At 40.5% G+C, this 25,790-nt stretch overlaps 1 protein-coding gene and 1 pseudogene across 10 annotated transcripts in view; one reads left to right on the forward strand and one right to left on the reverse strand.

Moving 5' to 3' along the window:
- Nucleotides 1–25,790, forward strand: part of LOC138425582 (cytidine monophosphate-N-acetylneuraminic acid hydroxylase) — a 301,978-nt gene that overhangs the window by 248,021 nt on the left and 28,167 nt on the right. For 6 of the 10 annotated variants that reach the window (XM_069563627.1, XM_069563631.1, XM_069563630.1 and 3 more), the window contains 7 exons: nt 5,079–5,176; nt 5,416–5,619; nt 9,271–9,362; nt 17,829–17,938; nt 19,841–20,031; nt 23,876–24,023; nt 24,352–24,433. In XM_069563627.1, coding sequence (XP_069419728.1) covers nt 5,169–5,176; nt 5,416–5,619; nt 9,271–9,362; nt 17,829–17,938; nt 19,841–20,031; nt 23,876–24,023; nt 24,352–24,433 — 835 coding nt within the window. In that variant the 5' untranslated portion in view covers nt 5,079–5,168. Of the gene's footprint in view, nt 1–4,921; nt 4,948–5,039; nt 5,288–5,415; nt 5,620–9,270; nt 9,363–17,828; nt 17,939–19,840; nt 20,032–23,875; nt 24,024–24,351; nt 24,434–25,790 lie in introns of those variants that run through there. The other 4 variants (XM_069563633.1, XM_069563634.1, XM_069563635.1 and 1 more) reach the window with 4 other exon arrangements.
- LOC138425621 (biliverdin reductase A pseudogene) lies at nt 1,150–2,112 on the reverse strand (annotated as a pseudogene).

Below are 25,790 nucleotides of genomic sequence, written 5' to 3' on the forward strand. Positions count from 1 at the left end.
CTGGAACAGCTTGAAGGCCATTTGCAATCTTGACTATTTCATATTATTGTTTCAACAAATATTTATGAAGTACCCAACAGAAAATGCAATGATAAAAGATTTCCGTATGAAGCTTGCAGTCTGACTTTCTTCTGCTAGGTCCTTGGTTCCCAGAGTATTTTGAGTGTGAGACTTACTTTTTTTTAGGTCATGCCATGTGGCGTGTGGGATCTTAGTTCCCTGACTAGGGATCAAACTTGGGACCCTGGCAGTGAGAATGCCGAGTTCTAACCACTGGACCATCAGGGAATTACTCCAAGTTGCTTTATAAAACTTACGTGAGCCAGTAATTTGATCTTTTCTTTAATCTGTGACTTTTGGAAGCATTCTCACACTCTTTGTCCAAATGGAGGACATATTGCCTTCTTGGGAGTGTACTCCTTCATTCACCAGATATTTACTACCATGTGACAGACATTTTATAGCTCAGCATTCATGCAGTTTACATCCCTGTGAACAGAATATTGAACATCTTCCCACTGAAAACAAAGCTCGGGGCTGTCCTGGTGGCTCAGCAGTGGAGAGTCTGCCTGCCAGTACAGGAGACATGGGTTTGATCCCCCATCCAGGAAGATTCCTCATGCCGTAGAGCAACTAAGCCGGTTTTTCTCAACTATTGAGCCTGTTCTCTGGAGCCTAGGAGCTGCAGCTACTGCACCCTGATACTGCAGCTACTGAAGCTCTCTCTCTAGAGTCCATGGTCCACAAAGAGAAGCCCCCACAATGAGAAGCCCTCCCACTATGAGAGAGCAGCCTGTGGTTGCCACAGCTACAGAAGAATCCCATGCAGCAATGAAAACTCAGCACAGCCAAAAATGAATAAATAAATAAAATTATAAAAGATATGAATCTAATTTAAAAATTATGGTAACAAAATAATTTATAGATTGACAGTTCTGAATGAGTTGCCTTTTCTTCCTCTAGCTCTTTTTTCTCAGAACTTAACCTTCTGGAAGATTCCTGGCTTTATAGCTGAATATAATCAAGATGAATATCATTAAAATAATATTTAAGAAGTCAACACCAAAGCTAAAATATCATGAGAAAGAAAATATCAAAATTTTATTTTTATTTATTTTTTTACCCAAGACATGTTTAATGGTAAGAATAGAGAGAAAGGTCAACTCTCGATAAAGATCAGGCTCCGGTTTTGCTGAGCAGAGCAGCACTGCCCCTTCCCTTCACTGCTTTGAGCAGCAGTGTTTCTGGATCTCTCCTGCGAGCCACAGGCAGTGCAGGATGCGTTTCTTCTCGGCAGCCAGCTCCTCTTCCGAGAACTGGCCCAGGAGTTTCTGGACAAATATATTCTGATCTTTCAGGAAAATATTCTTATTGATGCATATTCTCCGGGGACCCAGATCTGAAATGGAAGCTTAAACGTCGCTTTAGGCCAGGTGTTTTCTCTTCAGTCCAGGTCAGCGGGCTTTTGTTCTCTGTCTCCAAGCGCACTGTCATCTTCACATACTGGTCTTCCTTTCACTCTTCCAAAGTGGCCAACACGAGAGAAAGCTCCCCGAAGAGGCAGACCAGCCAGGTCAGGCGAGAGATGCCACTGAATGCAGGGAAGCCAAACCGCTCTTCTTCCAATGGGGCAGCTGTGAAGAGGAGAGACCCTTTCAGCAGGTCCTTCCCCACCACTTCTTTCTTCAGGAATGCAAACTCCTCCATCAAGAGTTCAACATGCTCCTCATGCAAGACTTTCCCTTTCTGCTCGGCCAACTCCCACAGGTCCTTAGCTGCCACCCAAGACGGTGTCATGGGGTATTCCACAAGGACATGCTTTCCAGCATTCAGGAATTGCCTGATGTAGTCCTCGTGGCTAGTGCTCTCACTGCAGATAAAAGCAACCTCGACCTCTTGACTGGAAAGAGCATCTTCCAGAGAAATTTGCGGCACCTCGTCAATGCTCCCCAGCTCTCGTCGGGACACGAAGCCAATCAGGTTCAGGAACGCTGAGGAAGCGTGTGGATTCCGCAGGTCCCAGATCCGTACGGAGCCGGCTCTGCCAACGCCGACTGCCACCACGCCAAACTTCCTCTCAGGCTCTGTGTTCATCTTGGTCTCTTTCTGTAGAAGCTGCCGCTAGGCACAAAGCTGAAGCTCTCCAAGCCACCTCCCAAAATATTAAAAGTAGGATGCCACACCACCAAGTTTGAGGCAAAAGGAAAAAAATGTGTGTCCCTATATAAATGTTTTTATGTGTGTTTAGTGATTATTTTTCACGCATGTTGAAGTGTTTGAAAAAAATATTGAAATGTTGAAAAGTAGGTGTACTACAATGCCCATCATCTTAGTTTTAATATTTTATTTATACCCAAAGCAGAATTTACTATAATTTTACTTTCCTGACTTTAGTGGAATCCGACTCAATAATAATAGCTTTAAAAATCAACTTTTGAAAAAAAAAAATCAACTTTTGGGGAAAACTAACCATTAAAAAAAATACATAAAGGGGAACTTCCCTGGTGGTCCAGTGGTTAAGAATCTGCCTTGCAATGCAGGGAGCACAGGTTTGATGCCTGCTCAGAGAACTAAGGTCCCGCATGCTGCAGAACAACTAAGCCTGAGTGCCACAACTACTGAGCTTGCTCACTGCAATTACTGAGCCCGCTCGCTGCAACTAGAGTGTCAGTACACCGCAGCAAAGGATCCTGCGTGATGCGATGAAGATTCTGCCTACTGCAACTTAGACCAGATGCAGTCAAATAAAAAATAAATAAATATTTTTTAAAAAGGAACCAAGGGGATGTAGATTCTTTAAAAAAAAAAGAAGAAGAAGAAGAAGAAGAAATATAAAACCATGTATATAGGAGTAGTTGCTGCTAAGTCGCTTCAGTCATGTCTGACTCTGTGTGACCCCATAGACGACAGCCCACCAGGCTCCCCCGTCCCTGGGATTCTCCAGGCAAGAATACTGGAGTGGGTCGCCATTTCCTTCTCCAGTGCATGCAAGTGAAAAGTGAAAGTGAAGTCGCTCAGTCGTGTCCGACTCTTCGTGACCCCATGGACTGCAGCCTACCATGGACTGCAGCCTACCTACTGACCGCCCATGGGATTTTCCAGGCAAGAGTACTGGAGTGGAGTGCCATTGCCTTCTCCAGTATATAGGAGTGCACATGTTAAAATTTTGCTTTAGATTCCAGTAGATGTTCTCAAGGAATTAATAAAGATGTAGTTACTTGTCTTATACAGTTGAAAGCCTTAGAATCTAGCAGAGAGCTTTGGCTAATTGGTTCATTCAATCAAGTAAAACAAAATATTTAGAAAGATTTTCTTTTTACATGTTTGGGTTGATTTTTCCAGAAATTGCCTCAGGATTTGCTTTGACTTGTGTCGGATATTTGTACTCATAAGAATAAAGATAAAAGAACTTCATGGCGCTTATCATGGATTCCTTTCTAGCAAATACATTTAAAACATATATTTGGAAACATTTCAAGTCTACTATAAATAGAATTACCAGGAGTTTGGGACAGAAGTGACAATGAGAATCAGTTTTGAAGAAACAGGTCATTCTGAGTTAGAATTCTGCCTTATTAGCTGAAAATTAGAAGTAACTTCTCTGTTATTTCCTGTTATGGTATTTTTATAATATTATTTAATTTCCTCTTTAAGAAATCTGCAGATTTTGCTTCCAGAAATGAAAGTGCCAAAAATGTACATGAAAATCAAATCAATTTTAATTTAAGATATGAAAAGAATTTTGACCACTTTTGGTTTGGAGTGGAATATATAATTAAACATGCATCCAGATTTCATACCATGGATATGCTAAAATTTACTTTGAAGTCCCTCTTCACAAAAATTATATCCCACTATGATTCAGAGTTGCATCATAAAGAGAGTTTGTTTAAAGGCTGGAGTTTGAGAAATGTAACATTTGTAGTTTCCCTGAAAAAATATGAAAGAGCAAATGCTTCATTTTCTGCTGGAGCTCTTTATAAATGACTCAGATTAGGTGCAGTTGGTTCAGTCTTCAGCTAGCTCTTAAAGATAGGCAGTCTGCTAAGTGGTAGGGAGAGAAAAGTAGAGAGAGTGTTTTTAGCAGCATCTATGTACAAGTAAGTAGGATGGTACACAGGTACTAGGATATAATGTTCTACAGTAAATGCACGTTAAGACGTGCTAGACTTATAGTGCTAGGCTTATCATAGTGATCATTTAAAACATATGGAATTATTGATCAGTATATTGTGTACCAGGAACTAACATAATTGTTGGAGTCAATTCACTTTAAAAGTAAACTCATAGAAAAAGAGATCAGATTGGTGGTTATCAGAGGCAGGGTGTGGAGGGAAGGGGAATGAAAGTTAGCAAAAGGTACAAACTTCCAACTGTAAGATAAGTTCTGAGAATGTAATGTACAATCGGATAAACATAACTAACACTGCAGGTGTGCGTGCTAAGTCACTTCAGTCATGTCCGACTCTTTGTGACCCCATGGACTATAGCCCAGCAGGCTCTTGCATCCATGGGGATTCTCCAGGCAAGAATACTGGGGTGGGTTGCCGGGCCCTCCTCCGGGGGATCTTCCCGACCCAGGGATAGAACCTGTGTCTCTTATGTCTCCTGGACTGGCAGGTGGGTTCTTTACCAGTAGCGCCACCTAGGAAGCCCCATAACTAACACTACTGTATATTATATATGAAAGTTGTTGAGGAAGTCCTAAGAGTTCTCATCACATCTTTAATTTTGTATCTATACGAGATGATGGATATGCCCTAAAAGAAAGAGAATAAATGTCAATGTTTCCTGGAAAGTAAAAACAGAAAGAAATGTTAGATTTGACCTGGGGGTGGGGGTGGGGCTTGGAAGGGTTAACCAAGGAGCGGTGATTGAGTACCCTTTGAACCTAAAGAGTGACTCTCGGTGGGCAAAGAGAGGAGGTTCTGGTGTGAAAGCTTGAAGGTGAGGAGCAGTTATTGACGCTAAATATAGGATTTGGCTTCTGAAAAACAAAAAAAAAACGTATTTAAGGAGGAGACATCACCAACGGAAATACTGAGCTGAGTGAGCATACATCCTCTTTCTCCATGCAGATTTCTGCCTTGGGGGAGTGAATGAGACACAGAAGCTGAAGTGACAACTGCTATTCTTCTGAAATCCGCAGGGAGAGGCAGCAGCAGACTATGGGCAGGCAAGTAAGGGAGGCATTACTTTCCTGGGAAGGCGGGGATCAACCCTCGCCAAGTAGGATGGGCATTTAAAGGAGGGGAGAAAGTTCGCCGTCAGCTGCCACTCAGCCCAGGTACTTGGAACGATGGCCTTAAATAGTATCTTAAGAAAACAAGAGGTTTTGACTGCCATTGCCAAATGGTTCTCTCTTAAAACCTAACAATGTCTCTGTTTCCTCTCAAAACATTTGCCTTTTCACAGCATCGAACAAACAGCTGAGCTCCTCTTGTGTCTCTCCCCCGCTGAAGTTGCCAATCTCAAGGAAGGAATCAATTTTGTTCGAAATAAGAGCACTGGCAAAGATTACATCTTGTATAAGAGTAAGAGCCTCCTGCGAGCATGCAAGAATATGTGCAAGCACCAAGGAGGCCTGTTCATAAAAGATATCGAGGATTTAGATGGAAGGTACCATGAGTCATTCTGCTTTTTCTCTAGTGACCCTTCTTATAATTAGATTTGGCCAGAAGTGTGGAAATCAAATGAAACAACTGACAAATTATTTCTCCTAGCAAATTTGTAACTTACTTGTGCACATTTAGGGTATTTATCTGATCTCAAAACCTTCTGACCTTTACTTAATTTCCCATTCTCGCTCAAGAACTCTAATTGAAAATGGATTCCTAGCTTGATAAACAGTGACATTTCTAAGGTACATGGGTCTGTGTATGTGAGTGAAGGGTTGGGTGTGCATGATAGCTTTTATGTTCCAAGACTCAAGCCTCTTTGGGGTTTCCTTTCCTGCTTTCCCAGAAGTAGGAGTGGGGCAGGCCCTTGTCCAAACTCTGCTGGGGAGCAGATAGACTTTCCCTGACCACCTTGCAGTGATTAAAAACCCCACGTGGCAGAGCCCCATCTGTACTGCTCTGAACAGAGGCGCTTCTGGTTATTTCTTGGAAAACCGGTGCTGGTACCTCTCCTCCCCCATCTGTTGATTAAGACTATATATAGATGACCTCCCTCCCCAGTTCAGGGACAATACCAGGGCAGGATTGCTGTGGATTTTTGTTGTTGTTTTGTCTTATTTTCAGTGACAGCCAAAGAGATAGCAGCACACTCTGGCAGAGACAGGGAAGGTAGGGGAGAGGGGATGCTCTGTCAGCCTGATGCTCGACACTGGCAATGAATGAGTGGCTGACCCCACTTTTCCAAGCTTCTCTTCAGCCTAACTTGACCTGGGTGCTTTTTAGCCACTCCCACATCAGACTTGTCTTCTACTGTTGTCGATTTGATTTCTCAGGTCATCTGTGGGCGGTTTAGTGCAGGTGGATTCAGAGGAACTGGGTAGTTGTCTAAGAGTTCCCTGCTAGAATTGTATAGATGACCATTACCCAAGTCTAGAATATTCTTACACCTGCATACAGATTTGCTTCACTACATTCTTAGTTTCAGGACTGAAACAGTGTTGACACCTGTCTCCTGCTTGGCTCCTCTGATGGGATTGCTAGATTAGGCAAACAGAAGGCATCCAGTTAAATCTACATTTCAGGTAAACAATGAATATATTTTTAGCATAGATAGGTTCCAAGTATTGTATGGGATATACTTTGAGCAGCAACTCTACTCTCGGAGACCCTCATGGTTATTTGCTGACAGCCCTGCTTTGAGTCCCTTCCATCTTCTCAGTGGATTTAACCCAGGGAAACCTCAGCCATGGCTTGTTCTGTCACTAGTGAGCTTCTGTGGACACTCTGGGACCTTGAGGTCTTCTGACTGTTGCGGTTTGGGGACTTTGCTTTTCCTCTCTCCTCAATGGACTTTCACCATGGAGCTCACATGGCCAGCCATTGGAGGAAGTGTAGCTTTGTGATTAGCAGATTTATCACAATCTGCCCTCTTCAGAAACCTGGCCCCACCACTTATCAGCCCCGTGACCATGAACAAGTTTCTTAGCCTTTCTGGACCTTGGTCTTCTCCTTTATAAAGTAAAAATGAGAGTATTACCTGTTCTGTCTGGCTGCTCAGAGGATTAAGTGATTTCCAACACAAAAAAAACACTTAAAACAATATCTGTCATATGATAAGCGCTCAATAAACATCAATTACTTTTACGATTATTACTCTGTCATGAGCTTCTGGTATAGTTTAGGAATGAGATTATTTATAGGAATTCAGCTTGTTCTTGAATCTGGCTTGATTATCCTAACAGAGTGATCACTTTGCCACAGACTGGCCTTTCTCTCCTTCATGCAAAGCCTTTGGGGGTGGTTGATCCTGGTTTCACCCTATTCTGTTGTCAGGCTAACCTGGAGCTGGCACTATCAACTCCATCCTCAGAGTAACTCACACCCTGTACTCCCGCATCCATTGCTCCAAATTTGATTGCTTTTCCCCCAGTGCTCTGTGCAGCAATCTACCTGAGGAATCTCTCTACAAGGAGACACTTAAGAGTAATGAGCTACCTCTTCTACCCTCCCTACCTCAGCCATTTTTCTTCTTCACACATAAGCAAGATCAGCAACTCTCATAAGCTGTGGTTCTCATTTTTCAAATTTAATAGGGTTTTACAACCTTTTAGTGCATGGAGCTGTTACCTTCCTCCTGTCTGCCTGCTGCCCAGGAACAGTTAAGACCCTGCCATGCTTCCCATTTATTGACCTGCATGCTGAATAGCTGCATTTGGAATGTCCTCAAATTTTGAAAGGTTGTTGGCTACTCATTGATGAGAGAGTAGATGTTACAGAATAATCCTCCTTAAATTGAAGTATGGAATACAATTTTTTGCTTTGTTACTAGAAAAAGGCATGAAAAATTCTTGATATAATGAAGCTTGGGAAAATTCACGTAATTTACCGTTATAGAAGTTAAAATAGACATTGTTAGTTTAAGAAATCTGATGTTTCTGATTTGAGACATTTGTGGTTTTTTGGTTTTTTTTTTTTTTTAATCTTTAACGGCTACAAAAACTTCACTAGAAACACCACCAAGGTAGAGAGGAAATGGAACATTTATACATCATTTTCTACCACCATAACCCCCTTCACGGTTTGATAAGAAATGAAAAAGAAATCACTAAGCCTCCTACTTTGCTGCAATCTAGCTGTCATTCTGAAACAGGATCACCAGAATTAGCAAGTAAAAATGCAGAACACTCAATTACATTGCAGATAAGTGAGGAATTTCCAGTGTATGTCAAATATTGTGTGAGACATATTTTTAAATTGTTATTTATCTGAAATTCATATTTAACTGGGCACCCTGTATTTTGGCAACCATGCTCTGAAATCTTAAACTATAAATCTTTCCTTCTCAAAAAATACAAATTCGAGTTGAACTTAAGTTCAGTACACTATAATAGGGACCAAGGTTTGTAGAGTGATCATAAATCATAGATTTGTCTTTATCACTAGATTCTGTCCTCATATTGGCCTCAGTTGGCTCTTAACCAACTTAGCTTTTTTATGAGAGCTATCCCTAAAGGTGACTTTATTCTGATGCTCTGTTGATCTCTAACATGTATTATTTTATTCTAACATGTATGATTTTCTAACATGTGCCATTTATCTTCACTGTTTTGTGAACAATTTTAAAAATAATTTATTTGTTATTATTTTTTTAATGCTGGGTCTTGGTTGCTGAGCAGGCTTTGTCTCGTTGCAGGGAGTAGGGGCTACTGTCTTGTGCAGGCTTCTCATTGTGATGGCTTCCCTTGTTGTGGAACACAGGCTCTAGAGTGTTTGGACTTCAGCAGTTGCTGCACATAGGCTCAGTAGTTGCGGCTCCTGGGCTCTAGAGCACAGGTTCAATAGTTGCAGCACACAGGCTTAGCTGCTCCTCAGCCTGTGAGATCTTCCCAGATCCGGGATCAAACTTGTGTCTCTTGCATTGGCAGACGGATTCTTTACCACTGAACCACCAGGGAAGCCCTATCTTCACTTTTAAAATTACCTGCTGATGATTAGTCTATATTTCCTTGGATATTTGAGCTTTAGCTATTAAAGTTTTCCTCTCATGAATTTTGTGTTCAACCAACTGTAGTTGTTTATAATGCATGTAAGCCCAAGAAGATTAATTTTTATTCACACCACTTCATAAACCTAAGGACAATTTTTCATCCAGGTCTGTTAGATGCACAAAACACAACTGGAAGTTGGATGTGAGCACCATGAAGTACATCAACCCTCCAGGCAGCTTCTGTCAAGATGAACTAGGTAAATCCCCTCCATATTGATCAAAGTTTTCTTCTGTCGTTATTATTGGGGACCTTCTTGTCAACTTGTTTCCAATTTCACTTGAAGCTTTGGTTACATTCTGATTTTAACCTGTGGACGTTAAGTCTTTTAAAAATATAGTTAACGCTGAAAATTCTAAACAGAATTTCTTCAGAAGGTCCCTTCGTTTATTCCTTCACTTGTTCAGTAAGCATTTGACGAGATCATGCCAGGTGTAAACCATTGTCCTGGGTATGAAGAGAATCAAAGATGGATAAAAAAGAGTCATCTTGTGTCTGCATGACTGGACTCCTTGCTTCTGTGCTTGCTTCCTGCAGTTCATTCTGCTTATAGCACCCAGATTGGTATATATTTTTAATTTAATGTTTATTTTATCTTGGAGTATAGTTGATTTACAATGTTGTGTTAGTTTCGGGTATGCTGTGTTGTGTTGGGCTTAGTTGATCAAACGTGTCCAGCTCTTTGTGACCCCATGGACTGTAGCCTGCCAGGCTCCTCTGTCCATGGAATTCTCCATGCAAGAATACTGGAGTGGGTTGCATGCCCTCCTCCAGGGGATCTTCCCAGCTCAGAGATCGAACCCAGGTCTTCTTCATTGCAGGTGGATTCTTTACTGTCTGAGCCACCAGGGAAGCCCTTCAGGTATACAAGGCTGATATTTTAAAAATCAAAATTAATTCATGTCATTCCCCTGTTTAAAACTCTCCACTGAGTTTCCTAACACACTGAAAAATATGCATCCCTTTGACCCAGCAATTCCACATCCAAGGCTGTGTCCTAAGGTCTTGATAATCCTTGATATGTCAAAAGATATAGGTATGAAAATGTTCATTCATAGCAATACTATCTAAAGAGAAAAACTGAAAACAATCAAAACATTAAAAATAATTCCACTGTGTCTTAAAAGTAATACTATTGAAGGAATTAAAATAATTAGAGATTTTTTTATAGATAAAGCAAAAAAGCAGATTATAAATGTTACATATAGTATGACACAATTATGAGAAATGTATATCCATAAGCATTGTGGATGAGGGCAGTCTTAACACTGGTTATCTGTGAAGGGAGCTAAATGGAGGGCTTCCTGCCTGGACCTCCAGACTGGAAACTGTGTTTACACCAGCTCAGAATCTTTTTCAGGCTCAAATTATTGTACATGGGATAGGATACTAGGGCCACTGTTGTCTAGATGTCTTGGTGAGACCAACTCCTAATCATTTTTTAAAGAAGGGTGTGGCCTGCCAAGGCATTCTCCCAGTTCCCAGAGTAGAGGTGTCACTGAGGTGCATGTCCTTTCCCGATCACCCCCAAAGAGATGTGACAGCAGGTTATTCTGGGGTAAGTTGCTAATTTCTTTGACGGCAAGTGCATCTTCCCCCATCCCTCAAAAGGATGCCTGGACCACTAGCTTCTTTTGCCACTCCATGTCTGTTGTGCTAGCTTAGGAAACCTGCAGACTGCTTGTTAACAGAAGCTAGTAACAGGCACTATACAAATACTGTTAAATTTATTTGGCAGAAAACAGGTTAGAAGCAAAGGTTTGAAACTATTAAACTGTGTAAGTTAGAGGACAATAGACTATCAACTTAATGAGTATGTAACCCAGAAATTTATAGCTGCTTAAGGGCTTTTACAAAACCTCTAAGTCTTTTGGAATAGACAGCTAGTGGGAAGCTTCTCTTTAGCACAGGGAGCTCAGCTTGGTCCTCTGAGATGACCTAGAAGGGTGGATTGGAGGTGGGGTGGGAAGGAGGTCCAAGAGGGAGGGGAGATGTATATATATAGCAAGATATATATATATATATATATATATATATATAGCTGATTTACTTCCTCGTATAGCAGAAACTAGAATGACATTGTAAAGCAATTATACTCCAATTAAAGAAAAAGACTTTTTTTTAATGTATGTCTTGAATAATCCACACATCTCCTCTGTGACTTGGACCTTTGGAGCAAGAGGAAGGGATTGCCCACTCAGCAGAAAGTTGATCAAATGGAACATAGATCGAAGGTGGAAGCTGATGTAGAGGGTTTCTGGCCAGAGGTGACAAACAGGCCAGTGGAGGGCAGGTGGTAACAAGATGCACTGAAGTTTTCAGCTTTTGCCCCAGTGAGGAAATGTGGAGAGAGTGGAAAATTTTAACCAAGTCCACTTTTCAGTCCAGTGCTACCAATGCTGTAGTGATTCCCTACCACAAAAAATTGTTATTTGTAATAATCATAAAACTGAATAATCTCAGTTCACAAGAGACCAAGCCATCCTTCTCTTTCATGGGATATGATCATCATTAAAAAAGGAAGAAGTCAGGAAAGTAGAAGAAAGAAGATGCTCACCTATATTCCCATCACCTCAAGACAACCACTGTTTAGGTATCTTTTCTTCCAATTGTCACCGAGGTCCCCTTCCTTCCTCCCCAGCCTTCTCCTCCTTCTTTTAATTGAGAGATAATTCAGTTCAGTTCAGTTCAGTTGCTCAGTCGTGTCCGACTCTTTGTGACCCCATGAATCGCAGCACACCAGGCCTTCCTGTCCATCACCATCTCCCAGAGTTCACTCAAACTCACATCCATCGAGTCCATGATGCCATCCAGCCATCTCATCCTCTGTTGTCCCCTTCTCCTCCTGCCCCCAATCCCTCCCAGCATCAGAGTCTTTTCCAATGAGTCAACTCTTCGCAAGAGGTGGCCAAAGTACTGCAGCTTCAGCTTTAGCATCATTCCTTCCAAAGAAATCCCAGGGTTGATCTCTTTCAGAATGGACTGGTTGGATCTCCCTGCAGTCCAAGGGACTCTCAAGAGTCTTCTCTAACACCACAGTTCAAACACATCAATTCTTCGGCGCTCAGCCTTCTTCACAGTCCAACTCTCACATCCATACATGACCAGAGGAAAAACCATAGCCTTGACTAGACGGATCTTAGTCCGCAAAGTAATGTCTCTGCTTTTGAATATACTATCTAGGTTGGTCATAACTTTTCTTCCAAGGAGTAAGCGTCTTTTAATTTCCTTTGTATTTGCAGTCACCATCTGCAGGGATTTTGGAGCCCTAAAAAATAAAGTCTGACACTGTTTCCACTGTTTCCCCATCTATTTCCCATGAAGTGATGGGACCAGATGCCATGATCTTCGTTTTCACCCTTTTATAGTGTGCAGCTCAATGGTTTTTAATATTTTCATATATTGAGCCATTACCACCACTCTCTAATTCCAGAACATTCTCATCATCCCCAAAAGAAACCTTATAACTATTAGCAGTCACTTCCATTCCCCTCTTCCTTCAGCCCCTGGCAATCAGTAATCTATTTTATGCCTCTATGGCTTTTTCTGTATTGAACCAAGCTGGCATAAGCCCCACTTAGTCATGGCTACAATTCTTTTTTATATTGCCAAACTGTATTTGCTAATATTTGGTTAAGGATTTTTATGTCTGTGTTTGTAAGGATTCCCACCCAGATGACTCAACGGTAAATAATCTGCCTGCCAATGCAGGAGACACATGTTTGATCCCTGGGTCAGGAAGATCACCTGGAGTAGGAAATGGCAACCTGTTCCAGTATTTTTTCCTAGGCAAAAAAGAGGAGCCTGGTGGGCTGCAGTCCATGGGGTCACAAAGAGTCAGACACAACTGAGTAGCTAAACAACAACAACAAAATTTGTCAAGACTATTGGTCTGTAGTTTTCCTTTTGTGAGATGTCTTTGTCTGGTCCTGGAATCAGGGTAGTAAGATTGCCCTCATAAAGTAAGTTGGGAAGTGTTCCCTCCTCTTCTATTTATTGGAAGAGTTTGTGAAGTACTGGTGTTGGTTCTTCTTTAGTCATTAGGTCAGATTCACCAGTGAAGCTATCTAGGCTCAGACTAATGTTTGTGAAGGTTTTTGTTTACTAATTAAATCTGTTATTTGTTATGGGTCTTCTCAGGTATTCTGTTTCTTCTCATCAGTTTTGTTAATTTGTTTCTTCCTAGGAATTTCTCATTTCATCTGGATTATCAATTTGTTGATGTATAATAATCATCATATTTCCTTGTATTCCTTTTTATTCTGTAAAGTTGATAGTAACATCCCCTTTTTCATTCTTGATTTTAGTAATTTGAGCCCTTTCTCTCTTTTGTTAGTCTAGCTGAAGGTTTGAAAATTTTGTTAATCTTTTCAAAGAGCATATTCCTGTTTTCATTTTTTCTAGTATCAACTCTGTTTATTTTAGCTCTTTTAAATATTTCCTTTCTTTTGTTTGTTTTGGGTTTAGTTTATGCCTCTTCTTCTAATTTCATGAGATGGAAGGTTAGGTTTTTTACTTGAGATCTTTTTAATTACAGATGTGTACTGGTATAAATTTCGTTTTATGCGCTATACTGTTTTAGCTGCATTCCATAAGTTTCAGCATGTTATGTTTTCATTTTTATTTGTCTCAAAGTATTTTATAACTTCTCTTGTGATTTGCTTCTTTAAACCATTTGTATTTAGAAGCATATTGTTTATTTCTACATATTTCTGAATTTTCCAACTTTCTTCTCTTATTGGTATCTAATTTCATTTCATCGTGATCAGGGAACATACTTTATATGACTTGAAACTTTTAAATTTATTGACATTTGTTTTATGGCCTACGAACATATGGTTTGTACTGGTTTGTGGAGATATTTCACATGTACCTGAGAAGAATGTGTATTCTGTATTTGGGGGGAGTGTTATCTGTTGGGTCTGGTTGGTTTATAGTGTTGTTCAAGTCTTCTGTTTCTTTGTTGATTTTCAATCTAGCTCCATCTTAGTCATCTTTTTAGGCATACTTTTATAACTAATTATAATTATATATTATTTTTGTATCCTGTTTTTGTCTTGTGAATATATCAGATTCTCTATATATATGCTTTTAAGTATGCCTACGTTAAACATTAGTTTATTGAGCCAGTTCTCTGCTGTTGACATTTATGCTGTTTACAGATTTTTTTTTTTTTTTTTTGCCTTCAAAACCAAAACTGTGGTCTTTATGCTTAAGAACTTCTCTGTTTTTGGAGTTGTTTTTGTAAGAGAGTTGCATTACTGGCTAAAGGGTATGACTAATTACTGTATTTTGGGGCCGCTTCCCTGGTGGCTCAGACAGTAAAGAGTCTGCCTGCAATGTGGGATACCCGGGTTTGATCCCTGGATCAGGAAGATCCCCTGGAGAAGGAAATGGCAACCCACTCTAGCATATTGCCTGGAGAATTCCATGGACAGAGGAGCCTAATGGGCTACAGTCCATGGGGTTGCAAAGAGTCAGACATGACTGAGCGACTTTCACACATACACCCAATTAATGTATTTACCCATATTTAACATTTTGTACACCTTAACATAAAGATGGGCTCCACAGGGACTAATAACCTAAATGAGAAAGGTAAGACTGTAAAAGTAACGGAAGAAGTATAGAATATCTTTGTGACCTAGAGATTGGTGACTTCCTGACAAACAACATTTCAAAAATACAGCTCAAGAGGCAACCCCCCACCTATACACACACACACAAAACCCTGGTAAATATGAATTCATCAGTACTAAAGATTTCTGCTAAATGGAGGACACAGACAAAGACATATAATAGTTTGGGTGATTATTTTTCAATATTTACAACCAGCAGGGGAATATGATCTAGCATATAAGAAGAAAGCGAAAGGGCTAAGCCACTCAGTCCTGTACGATTCTTTGTGACCCCATGGACTGTAACCTGCCAGGCTCCTCTGTCCAGAGGATTTCCCAGGCAAAAATACTGGAGTGGGTTGCCATTCACTTAAGTAAAGCAAATTGACAAGAAAGGATAGGAAGCTCAATACGAAAATGAAGAATGGATATCAACTAGCATTTTACAGAAGAATCCCCAAAGGTCAATAAGCATATGAAAATATGCTTAAATTCGTTAATTATCGGAAAACTGCTAACCAAAGCAATGAGATGTTACTGTAGGGTTTTTTTATTGATAAAAATAAACCAAGGAACTGCCGAACATTTTCAGAGATATAAAGATATGAAAATCTTCATGCATGTGGCAGAAGTGTGGCCGGTACAGCTGTGCTAGAGAATAATCCGACAGTGACTAGCCAGAGGAGGCTTATGGCCCATACACCGTGATCCATCAGTCTCGCTTCTGTGTATGCACCAGAGAAATCTTGTGGTAGTGGAGTCTGTGGGTCCATCATAAGGAGGGTGAATCAGTAAAATGTGGTGAACCACAGAATACTAATCTACAGTTAGAGGAAGTGGACTAGACGTACACGTGGCAGCAAGAAAGAACCTTAAAAACAGAGTATTGAGTGAAAAAGAGTAAGAAGGAGACTGGAGACCCAGTACCATTTATATGAATTAAAATGCACACATAAAATATAATGCATACTTTGCACGAGCATTTAAATGGTAATCCTGTAGGAGAGGAGAGAGAAATAACAATGAGAAACAGATAAAGAGAATAAGTAAATAAATAAGTAAGTAAGTAGCTTTGCCTGGACTGAGTACAATGTGTCATGAACTAAAAAATACGGTTAACCTCGTCCTCTTTACTTGAGGTCCTAAATGAATGAATGAGTCCATTATTCATTCATCCATTCTTTAATATGTATTGCATTACAGTCTATTTTTTTAGAATGACCCAGTTTTTGTTCCAACTAACTAGTTAATAAGCTTTCCTTTCTCCTCATATTTTACCAGCTTGAGGCATTCTTAGTTTTTCAGACTTTTCTCATTTAAATAAAAAGATAGCATCACTGTTGTTTTAAATTAAGCTTGTTTCTCAAATATGATGCTAATATATTTTCCAAACGTGTTTGCCAGTTTTCTTCGGTGGTAGAACTTTTTCATCTTATATTTGCATATATTCAGATTTTCCACTGGAATTGTTTCCATTGCTATTAAATTTAAAAGTCCTCTCTTTGATATTCTATTTTTAGCTGCTTGGAAGCTTCTCATTGTGTCTTTAATAAACTAGAATACTTAAATAACCAGTTGCATAGCACCGTTGTTAGATGGCCCTTCCTTTTTCACCCTCTCTTAGAATATTAAAGCTGTTTAATAACTGTTACTTAATAACTGGGGCTTCCCAGGTTGCAATAGTGGTAAAGAATCCACCTCCCAATGCAGGAGATGCAGGAAACATGGGTTCAATCCCTGGGTTGGGAAGATTCCCTGGAGTAGGAAGTAGCAATCCATTCCAGTATTCTTGCCTAGAAAATCCCATGGACAGAGGAGCCTGGCGGGCTACAGTTCATGGGGTCACAATGAGTTAGACGCGACTGAGCATCTGAGCACACACATTTCTCTTCCTGCTTTTCTTAAGAGAGAACAATTCTAAAGAAGGAAAATCCTTACAAGTGGGTATCAATGCAGTTTTCTGAGAATCTCCCATAATACTTTGTACTTTTGAGTTGATATTTGTTGTTATTATAGTATATAGTCTTGTCAATACTGAGCTTTCTCTTTAACTCTTCATTCTTTGAGGATAAAATAATTGTGATAATAATATTATTATTGATTAAATGCTTTCTTTGTGCCAGGCATAGTGCTGGACACTGTTGGATCTCTTATTTTGTTTACTGCCTACAACAACTCTATGAAGTATGTGTCATACCTCTATTTTATGATCAGGCACCTGCAGCCCAGGATGTTGATAATAAGCAGCCCAGTCACAATCCCCACCTTGATGTTTCCAAATCCAGCACTCTTTCTATTTCATGACACTGTTTTCCAGCAATGATATAGCCTGAAAATAATAATAGAATGTATCTTTATTGTATTGCCTGCATTTTCAAGGACACAGTTTAATAATAGTGGTGATATTAAATGTCCTTTGTGTATTTCTGATTTTATTAAGAAAGCCAGTTGTGTTTTGCTATTAAATAAGTTGATAACTCTTATTAGGAAAATGTTAATTAATGTGCTTCTTTTAAATTCTTAAACAATATTTAAAAGATATAAAAATAAGAAAGCACCATGTGCCCAGCACTCAGCTTAAGACATAAAACATCCCTGACATTCCTGAAATTCCATGAGCTCCTTAAGTGTAGTATGAATAAAAGAAATGAATGGGTGTCAGTCTTTAGCCCTCATCTCAGTAGATATTGCTTGACCTAAATTAGCATTGCTTTTTGTTTCTGATTTCCTTTGATTTTTGTACTCTGAGTACCTGAGCCATACATTTCTATTTCAGTGATGCTTTTTAAACATTATGCTTCCCTGGTGGTACAGAGGTTAAAGTGTCTGCCTGCAATGTGGGAGACCTGGGTTCGATCCCTGGGTCGGGAAGATCCCCTGGAGAAGGAAATGGCAACCCACTCTAATATTCTTGCCTGGAGAATCCCATGGACGGAGGAGCTTGGTGGGCTATAGTCCACGGGTTGCAAAGAGTCGGACACGACTGAGTGAATTCACTTTCACTTTGTTGTTGTTATTAATTCATATTCGTTCCCCTTTGGTTCTAGTTGTGGAAGAGAGTGAAGAAAATGAACTTTTGCTTCTAGAGCTGAATCCTCCTAACCCCTGGGATTCAGAGCCCAGATCTCCTGAAGATTTGGCTTTTGGGGAAGTGCAGGTAAGGAAACATTAAATTATAATTATCTTAAAAACAAAAATAAAACTAAGATACACACACACGCACATATATATATATTATTATATTACCTTGAATATTCTTGGATGTGGCTACTTAGGACTAATAGTATAGTTATCCTGAACTCTTGAGCAAATTTTTTAGAAACACCCAGAACTTGGCAGGGATTACAAGATAATATATCCAGGAAAAAAAAAAAAGCAGAAAAACTTTTAGCAGAGGTCTCAAAGGACAGTCATGTAAAACTATTGAAGAAATTCAGAAATTTCCCTTGATTCCAAATCACTGTCAGATGAAATGACCAGTTGTCTTATCTCTGCATGTTGCCCTGAGATCTTTACAAACCTTGTGCACTTCCTACCTTTAAAAGAGTTTCCTCCAGAGAAAATGCTTTGGTGGTTTGGGAGAATTAAACAATCCAAAATAAATTTTTCTGATATTATCTGGGAAGCTTGTGGAAATGGGCTGTTACTTTTCTGAGGAAGCAAATGGGACCCTATCCAGAATAGGCATAATCACCTGTATTTGATTTGTTGACCTCTCCTTAACCTCTCTTTTGGCTTCTCACCCTGGAGTTTTTACCACCTTTTCTCTGCTGCTGGGTGTTTTCCTTTATCCGATGGGTGTGTCAGATCAGAGAAAGGGAGTAAAGCACTAATTTAGAATCCTCGAGTCTGTGCCAGTTTCTAAGTCATTGTTTATAGCCATTCTCAGAGGACCCTGACTCCCTGAGTGAGTCAGCAGGCAAGTTAGAAGAGAAAGTCTCCCAAGCCTGTTTCTCTAGCCTGCGTGGCTATGCCAGCCCGATGTCGGGTGGCCTCCACCTGCAGCAGCTCGAAGCAGGATCTCAGTTCCCCGACCAGAGATTGAAGTCAGGCTGCGGCAGTGAGAATGCCGAATCCTAGCCCCTGGACCACGAGGTCCAGTGGCCCTGGTTTGTCTGCTTTGTAGAAATAAATTTCAACAAAGAGACAGAAAGTAGTGAAACAGATAAAGTCTTTATTAGGAGGAAAGATGTACATGTGAATAGATAGAGGGCTCAGAGAGAAAGAGTCATGCCTTTGTGGTGGTTTAAATCACTTATATGGGCATTTCTTTTGGGTTTCCTTTGGCCAGTCGTCTTGCTTTGCCCAGTTCTGAGTCGTGTTTGGTTCATCTCAGGGTCCTCCCATGTGTGCCCCTGCATCTCTTAGCCAAGGTGGATTCTAGTGAGGAGGCTATGGGAAGGTTCACATCACTTACTATGTGGTGGTGTCCCCTCCCTATTTGACCTCTGAGTAGCCTCCCTGTGCGCATGTAGTTGGAAGGTCTCCTTGACCTTAAGAATGAAGAACACGTGGTCTTTTTACCTCTTGTCTGGACAGGGCTCAGTTTCTCCTCGTTCCTGCTATTATCTTTGTCTTGGAGTATCTGTCCACAGGGGACAGACTCCAGCCGCCCAGCCAGGGCCCACCTGTCTCCTGCCTCAAACCCATCAAGAATCATTCATCATTCATTCAGTGGCTATTTCCAGCCAGTCTGGCATTTAAATCCCCAAGTATCTGCCATCACATCTCTAACTGCCTTTCCTTGTAACTTGTGCTTTGAAGGACTGATGGCAAAAGATATTCTGCAGTGCAGACTGTAAATAAGCATTTAGGAGCTAATTTAGATAGAGTAGAGCTGGATGAATCAATTGGTTTGACACCTGAAATCCACCACAAGCTTTTCTTTCCTAACAAAGTAGTGACGTGTACCAGGAGTTGTTTTCTGTATAAAGGTCCCCACCTCACTGAACATGCTCAGGAGCAAAGTTCTCCAACGTGACTTGTCCACTAACCAGGCCAGTTCATTGTTGCTGACTGATGGTGACTCAATAATCTGATTCTCACTGTCTTCTGACAGATAACATACCTTACTCATGCCTGCATGGACCTCAAGCTGGGGGACAAGAGGATGGTGTTTGACCCTTGGTTAACGGGTCCTGCTTTTGCCCGAGGATGGTGGTTACTACATGAGCCTCCATCTGATTGGCTGGAGAGGCTGTGCCAAGCGGACCTCATTTACATCAGTCACATGCACTCAGACCACCTGAGGTAATGAATTCTGAGCACTGAACTCCGAAGGAAATGCTGCAGTAATGGCATCACTGGTTTTCAGGTTCTTTTGTGATCCCTGCTCAATTTGAGGCCGATTCAGTGGGGCTGATGAGAAGAGAACTAACTTGGATAAATGTGTATGTTTGTGTAGCATAATGTTTAGATTGTTTTCATGCTTTGGTGGTTTAGTTGCTAAGTCGTGTCCGATTCTTGCGACCCCATGGACTCTAGCCTGTCAAGCTCCTCTGTTGGTGGGATTCTCCAGGCAAGAATCTGGAATGGGTTGCCATTTCTTTCTCCAGGGGATCTTCCTGACCGAGGAATCGAACCCAGGTCTCCTGCCTTGCAGGCAAATTCTTTATCGACTGAGCTATGAGGGAAGATATTTTCAGGCTTTATACCATTACAAATGCAAAAGGGGCCATTGTCGGAGGAAGACAGGAGTTAATAACTCTCCACACTCTCACTTCCCACCCTCAGGCTACTTGCTAAAAGTCTAGGCTTAAGGATCATCAATGTCAACTCCCTTTTTCAGTTCAACTTTTATGGCAGGGACCAGTACATGGGGTGTAACTCTTCTCGGTTTTACAAGCCATATGGTTGGTGTTACAGTGACTTAGTTCAGCTGTTGTAGTACAAAAGCAGCCGTAAATGGTCCTCAGTCAGCCTGATTGTCTTCTAATAAATCTGATTTATGGACAATGGCATGTGAATATCATAAAGTTTTCATGGATCACCAGATAGGATTGTTCTTTTGATTTCCTTCTCAACCATTTAAAAAGGTAAAAAGCATTAATAGATTATAGCAGCAGGTCACTGTGGTTTGCCAACTCTTGATTCATAGCATTTCAACAATGAGCTCCCACCTTTTGAACCCTGAGTTCACTTCATCCTTTATTGAAACCACAGCTGTGTGATACTAAGGATAGGAACTGAAACTTCCTTAACTCAGATCATCAACAGGAAGGAGAAAGAGGAGCTTGAATTTATAATCATCAACAGGAAGGAATAAGAGGAGCTTGAATTTATAAAACCACAGCCATTTGCAAATGAACAGTTACCAGAAGAGATGGGGTCAGATTTCCAACCCCTGGCTTCATTTTAGGGTCCTCCTTCTTCATCGTTATTTAGAAGTTTGTGTCACAGCTTCTCAGGTGCTAATGTAAACGTATAGCCCTGCCCACTTGTTCTAACATGAAGCAGTTTCACCTTATTTTTCTGTGCTGGGACTTTAGGCAACAAAGTTCAAATGAAGGAGACTCTTTGATAGAAATGTCCATGATGAGGGGAAGTATGTTTGCTGGTTGACCGGCCCCTTGATTTTTCTATTGAAAGTATATTGAAAGCATATGAGATCTCTAAGGCATGAATATGTTCTCTCTTTTCTCTAAGGAAACTAAAACTTAAGTAGTTAGCTGTTTTAGTAACAAATTACCTGCAATACACAAAAACTGAACATCACCCACTGGAATATTGTGCTATGATTAAAAATCTGCTATGGACTGCGTGATACCTTTGATCCATGCAAGCTTCTGGAACCAAAGATGTACAACTGCAGAATTATGAAAGTTCTGGGTTCATGCGTTGTGTAATAACACCATGTGGAACTAATTTTATGCAGGTTGTATAGAGAAAGCAGTATCACACAAACTAAGTGATTGCTTTATAGTACCTGTTCAAAGATGCCCATGGTCCTGTGTGTTAGTTGCTCAGTTGTATCAGACTCTGTGACCCCAGAAGGCTCCTGTGTTCGTGGAATTTTCCAGGCAAGAATACTGGACTAGTTTGCTATTTCCTACTCCAGGGGATCTTCCCAGGGATCAAACCCCGGTCTCCTGCATTTTTTACCGTCTGAGCCACCAAGGGAGAAGCAAGGGGGAAAGCCCAGTGTACTTTAGAAAACAGTCATTAGTCAAATAAATGTGATTTGTCATGTAAATATATGAGTATTATATTGGGCTTCCCAGATGGTGCTAGTGGTAAAGTACCCGCCTGCCAATGTAGGTGATACAAGAGATGCAGTTTCAATCTCTGGGTCTGGAAAACCCCCTGGAGGAGGGCATGGCAACCAACTCCAGTATTCTTGCCCAGAGAATCCCGTGGACAGAAGAGCCTGGCAGGCACAGTCCATAGGGTCACCAAAAGAAGGATACAACTGAAACCACTTGGCAGCAGCACACATGAGTGTCATAATGAATAATATTTAGAGATGCCAGTGAGAATTTTCAACAATTTAAAAATCACAAAGCAATAAACATTGATTTTAGAATAACCTATCCTAACTCCTAAAGGCTCTTAAAGTAGGAGATTTAAGTGGTTAACCCAGAGATTGAAGACTTATTCAGAGAATCCTTGATTTTTTGAAGCCTTTGTTTTTAAAGAAGAAAACATACTGATTTTTTCCCCTCCAGATTCTACTTATTTAGTATAGGTCTGGAACTTGAATATTAGTTAATGAGGAGTTATTAAATGTAATTAATAAGTGCTGATATGCTGATTTTGTTTATGCTTTTCTTATTATTAAACATCTTATTTCGCCTGATATTATACTCTATGCACAAGTCTGATTCTTAAACCAGACAGCATATTCATTTAAGTTGAAATTGCCTTCTAGTAGAAGAAGCACTAAGTTTAGGATCAGAAAACCTGAATTTGAATACCAATTTACTATTTGTTAGCCATATATTTCTGAGTATGTGTTCTCATTTATTAAAAACAAAAAAAAATAGAGCTTTTTTTTTTTTGGTTAGAAGAAATAAAAGACCATAAATAAAATACTAGTGAAAATGCCTAACACCATGATTGACATATAATAGTTACCTAAACAGCCTTTTGTTTATTATTCATGTTTTGCCACACCCCACAGTATTATATAATCCTTTGATGTAATGAATGCTCAGAAATGAGAGTTGACAATCTGTGAAGATGTTCAAAAGTGCTCAGATGGTTAATTGTATACTGAGTTAGAATTACTCCAAATGGTAAATGTTGTTTTCTTCTACACTAAATTTTACTGTCTTGCCTAGCTGGTAACTGACTCTCCTTAAGGACAAATCATTCATTCTACATGCCACTACGGAGAAGGCAATGGCACCCCACTCCAGTACTCTTGCCTGGAAAATCCCATGGACGGAGGAATCTGGAAGGCTACAGTCCATGGGGTCGCTGAGGGTTGGACACGACTGAGCGACTTCACTTTCATTTTCACTTTCATGCCTTGGAGAAGGAAATGGCAACCCACTCCAGTGTTCTTGCCTGGAGAATCCCAGGGACGGGGGAGCCTGGTGGGCTGCCATCTATGGGGTCACACAGAGTTGGACACGACTGAAGTGACTTAGCAGTAGCACGTGCCACCATGTGGCTATCAATCTGTTGACGGTTGAAAAAGCACCCCTAATGATGGGCAATTCACAGGTTCTCCTTGTTTTATGACTAAGACCTTTCTTTTACTGGGAGCTGCTGGTTGAGAGGTGAGAAAAAATGAAGATTCTGGAGAACTTCAGCCAGAAACCTCTTCAGCAGGAGTTTTCCACTTTGTACCTTCTGTTAGAACTACCCTTGCTCAAAGCAGCATCAGTGTGGAAAATGGAATTTGTACTCCTGGTTTGATGTACAAGCTGTGGTATATGATATGTTTTCCCAATAAAGAGGAATCTGCTAGGAAATTCCCCTCATTGTTACAGTCAACCTTGAGGAAAAACCCTGTTTTTTGGACTCTGGGGAGGTCTGGTTTTTCCATTCCTTTCTTCTTGGTCCACATGTTGGTGTGAGGGCAAACTGTCTCTTACATTAGATGATCCAGTGTTTTCACCTTTCAAACTTCCCATCTTTCTGATCCTAGTTACCCCACACTGAAGAAGCTTGCTGGGAGAAGACCAGATATCCCCATTTATGTTGGAAAAACAGAAAGACCTGTATTTTGGAATCTGAATCAGAGTGGTGTCCAGTTGACTAATATCAATGTAGTGCCATTTGGAATATGGCAGCAGGTCAGATATCAGTGTTTTTTCCACACTTTTCAGTTATACTTTCTGGGGGTAAATTTTAGGTGAGGTAGTTGCTTTAATACTGAAGAAACAATGGCTTACTTTTTCCATATGTAGTACTATGTAAGTATGTATTACTGTATAAATCTCTATTTCAGCTAAAATAAAAGGTGGCTTTTCTCTCCATAAATCAATGGCATGACTTTACTGGATAATAAATCCAATTCTGAATAAAAGGGATTTCTTTCCAGAAGAGATGATCATTTACTCAAATATTGAACAAAAAGCCAAACTGACATAAACAGTTGTTGGTTTTATTGTTAAATTCCAGGTAGACGAAAATCTCCGATTCATGATCCTAATGGATGGCGTTCATCCTGAAATGGACACTTGCATTATCGTGGAATACAAAGGTATTCTCTTATTTTCATCAGCAATGAAAAATGAAACATACTCTCGGTAGGAAGGATAATGATAGCTATCCAAGGTTCCATCCTATCTTCATCTTCTTCTTCCCTCTTCATTTTCCATAAGAAATAGTATATTCTATCCCTGTCTTAGGAAAATGGACTTTCACTGAGAAAATCTCAGAAAATCTGTCACTCAGAGAAAAAATTAGCAGTAACATACTCTGTGGTGACAGGTGCAAACATTTTTTTCATAAGGGAACAGATACTCTATATTTCCTCTATAGGTGATGGACAGGGAGGCCTGGCGTGCTGCAATTCATGGGGTCGCAAAGAGTCGGACATGACTAAGCCACTGAACTGAACTGAACTGAACTGAACATCTTCAAAACTGCCTTTATTAAGTGTTTTATTTTCACATTGACATATTATGATGTAATGTAATCATCAGTTTAGTTCAGTCGCTCAGTCGTGTCCGACTCTTTGTGACCCCATGAATTGCAGCACGCCAGGCCTCCCTGTTCATCACCAATTCCTGGAGTTCACTCAGACTCATGTCCATCGAGTCCGTGATGCCATCCAGCCATCTCATCCTCGGTCGTCCCTTTCTCCTACTGCCCCCAATCCCTCCCAGCATCAGAGTCTTTTCCAATGAGTCAACTCTTCGCATGAGGTGGCCAAAGTACTGGAGTTTCAGCTTCAACATCATTCCTTCCAAAGAAATCCCAGGGCTGATCTCCTTCAGAATGGACTGGTTGGATCTCCTTGCAGTCCAAGGGACTCTCAAGAGTCTTCTCCAACACCACAGTTCAAAAGCATCAATTCTTCAGCGTTCAGCCTTCTTCACAGTCCAACTCTCACATCCATACATGACCACAGGAAAGACCATAGCCTTGACTAGGCGGACCTTAGTCAGCAATGTCCCTGCTTTTGAATATGCTATCTAGGTTGGTCATAACTTTTCTTCCAAGGAGTAAGCGTCTTTTAATTTCATGGCTGCAGTCACCATCTGCGGTGATTTTGGAGCCCCCCAAAATAAAGTCTGACACTGTTTCCACTGTTTCCCCGTCTATTTCCCATGAAGTGATGGGACTGGATGCCATGATCTTCGTTTTCTGAATGTTGAGCTTTAAGCCAACTTTTTCGCTCTCCTCTTTCACTTTCATCAAGAGGCTTTTTAGCTCCTCTTCACTTTCTGCCATAACGGTGGTGTCATCTGCATATCTGAAGTTATTGATATTTCTCCCGACAATCTTGATTCCAGCTTGTGTTTCTTCCAGTCCAGCATTTCTCATGATGTACTCTGCATAGAAGTTAAATAAGCAGGATGACAATATACAGCCTTGACGTACACCTTTTCCTA

Source organism: Ovis canadensis, chromosome 20 (genome assembly GCF_042477335.2).
Source record: "Ovis canadensis isolate MfBH-ARS-UI-01 breed Bighorn chromosome 20, ARS-UI_OviCan_v2, whole genome shotgun sequence".
Taxonomy (NCBI): Eukaryota; Metazoa; Chordata; class Mammalia; order Artiodactyla; family Bovidae; genus Ovis; species Ovis canadensis.